Below are 2,322 nucleotides of genomic sequence, written 5' to 3'. Positions count from 1 at the left end.
CACACACACACACACACACACACACACACACACACACACACACACGTATGTACTCACCGATACAGCAGATCAGGAAGATAATTGTGTAGAGTGAGATGAATAAAATCTTGACTGACGTGTGGTTAAACGGATTGTCAAACGATTGCGTCGATCCGTTGGTTTGGTTATAATCATAACTGTCGTTGCCCGAGAACGCTGTAGTTACCATGTAGTAAGAACCATCATCATCCGCCATATCATTATTCACTCTGCGGTCATCCATGCCGGAAGTGACTTCACTTATATTCTCTTTATAATTTCCACTCACCATAGCTGCTGTATGTGTGAGAGCAGTATGTTCACGAACGATTTAGGGTCGAAAAAAACTAGTTCACAAACTTGCAGACTCCAAGCTGTTGACATCACTGAGAAAGACACGACGGTGACACAATAAAGGAAGTAGAGTTATTTTATTGTACGTTCTCCTCAGTTGAGGGGCGTTGACCCCCTCCCTATCCACAACCACCTCGAAACAACACACAGACGGACTTCCCCCACTTCCTTCGAAATATGAATGTCTCAGCTTTCTTGATCGGTATCGTCCGGACTGATTCCAGTTACGCCTGGTATCGATTGTGTGTTTGGAATCCGTTTGCGTTGTTGCTACGTTCGACGAATTTTAACACAGAAGTTCACAGAGAAACAGTGAGTTTGACTTACCTAACGAAAATAGGTTTACCAAATATGAACATAACTTGGTGTCCTATATCCACGCAATGAATTATTTGTCCACCGTGCCATACTTGGTTCCTGCAGACGAGGCTGGAGTTAAGAGGTAATAATGACAGATGCACATTATTACAGCCCTGGTATCAAATACGTTGGTTCTTGTCAGTATCAAGGTCGTGGCACTCACGTTGTCGTGTCCATGCTCAGAAATAGCAATCGTATGTAATCCTGTATCCTTCAATCACGTCTTGATATCTGCGTTTAGTACACTAATTGATATAATATGTAATATTATGTTAAATCCATGTATCGAGTATGTCACAACAGCCTTGTATGAATTATTATGTGATATTTTGTTGTGCGGATTCTTGAAATTTTTCTGGTCTTATTTCTCTTCTAAAGTTTTATTGCTTACGTCATGTGTTCAGCCTTCGCATTGTATAAAGGCTTAAAGTATTATCTATATTACCAGTAAGATTTTGGAAACTGCATCTGTCGTCTGTCTGCGAAGACATGATTTCCTGTGTGGTTGGCGGGTGCTCTGATGTGATTTGCTCCTTTTTTCCTATCAAACATCTACGGAACCTTCCTTACTTATACAACCTTTTTTGTGTTGCAAGCACCATAAAATTCTTACTGAAACTAAAACAGACGACATGAGTTCAACGACTGCATACTTCGTTGACGTCTCTCTTCACATCACCTCAACCACCACGTCATCCTGACGACAAGTTATTGTCCTTTCACTTCGGTGTACATACACGTTGTATATCTCGCATCTGCAAAGAGCTCCCATCCAGCTCTGACGTTCACTGCAAAAGAAAGGATATTAAAACTCGTTACAATAAAAGTCTTCCATTGTTATTATTTTTAAATACCATGTGCAACGACGCACTAGCACCTTCTATCTTTTCATAAGTGTCTTCTGTCTTTTCATTAGCGTCTTACGTCTTTTCGTCATGGATTAGCCTTTAACTGCTGTCACCAATCTTGTTGCGAAAATAGCCCCATGATAAAGAAATACAATTCACTTCGCGCTTACTTCCATGAAGTATAAGCGTCATTCCTTATTTCCAAATTACTTACTTTGGATTCGAGGTCGGCCATGGTATGAGCTTATAGTTTGTATCTTTAAGAATTTTGGCACAGGTTATAAAGATTGAAACCAGGACTGACTTAATCTTACATCGTCTAAGGTGATCGATTACCCACCCACCCCACCCTCAAAATTTGTCTCGTACTTCAGGAGTTGGACGTTGCAAAGAGCGGCAAACCATAACATACACGACCTAAATAATACTTACTAAATGCTGCTATCTTACATATTTTGAATCTAAAATTTCGTTAACTGTATCATTGTCTGTGGTATAGTGGCACGGAATGCTGTGAGTTCGATTCCCATTTGAGAAGTATAATAATAATATTATTTATCCAGTGCCTTCGCCTGTCTGCTGGGATGATGTAACCTACTCAACCAGGGTTAGCCCTGACTTTGAACCAACCCACCACCTGAATGATTCAGATTGTGACGATGAGAGCGTAAAACATTTAAACTGATACACACGCTTTTATATACTTAATCATTGTAGTTTGTGTTTGTGTGTGTGTGTGTGT

At 40.2% G+C, this 2,322-nt stretch overlaps 1 protein-coding gene across 1 annotated transcript in view; it reads right to left on the bottom strand.

Moving 5' to 3' along the window:
• Nucleotides 1-1,593, bottom strand: part of LOC101863600 (trissin receptor-like) — a 38,182-nt gene extending 36,589 nt beyond the window's left edge. Inside the window, exon 1 of the mRNA XM_013085625.2 lies at nt 58-1,593. Within this exon, the coding sequence (XP_012941079.2) occupies nt 58-310 (253 nt within the window). The 5' untranslated portion in view covers nt 311-1,593. The remainder of the gene's footprint in view (nt 1-57) is intronic.
• Nucleotides 1,594-2,322: the final 729 nt, after the last annotated feature.

Source organism: Aplysia californica, unplaced genomic scaffold (genome assembly GCF_000002075.1).
Source record: "Aplysia californica isolate F4 #8 unplaced genomic scaffold, AplCal3.0 scaffold00391, whole genome shotgun sequence".
NCBI classification, from domain to species: Eukaryota; Metazoa; Mollusca; class Gastropoda; order Aplysiida; family Aplysiidae; genus Aplysia; species Aplysia californica.
This window is presented reverse-complemented; position numbering and strand designations above follow the sequence as displayed.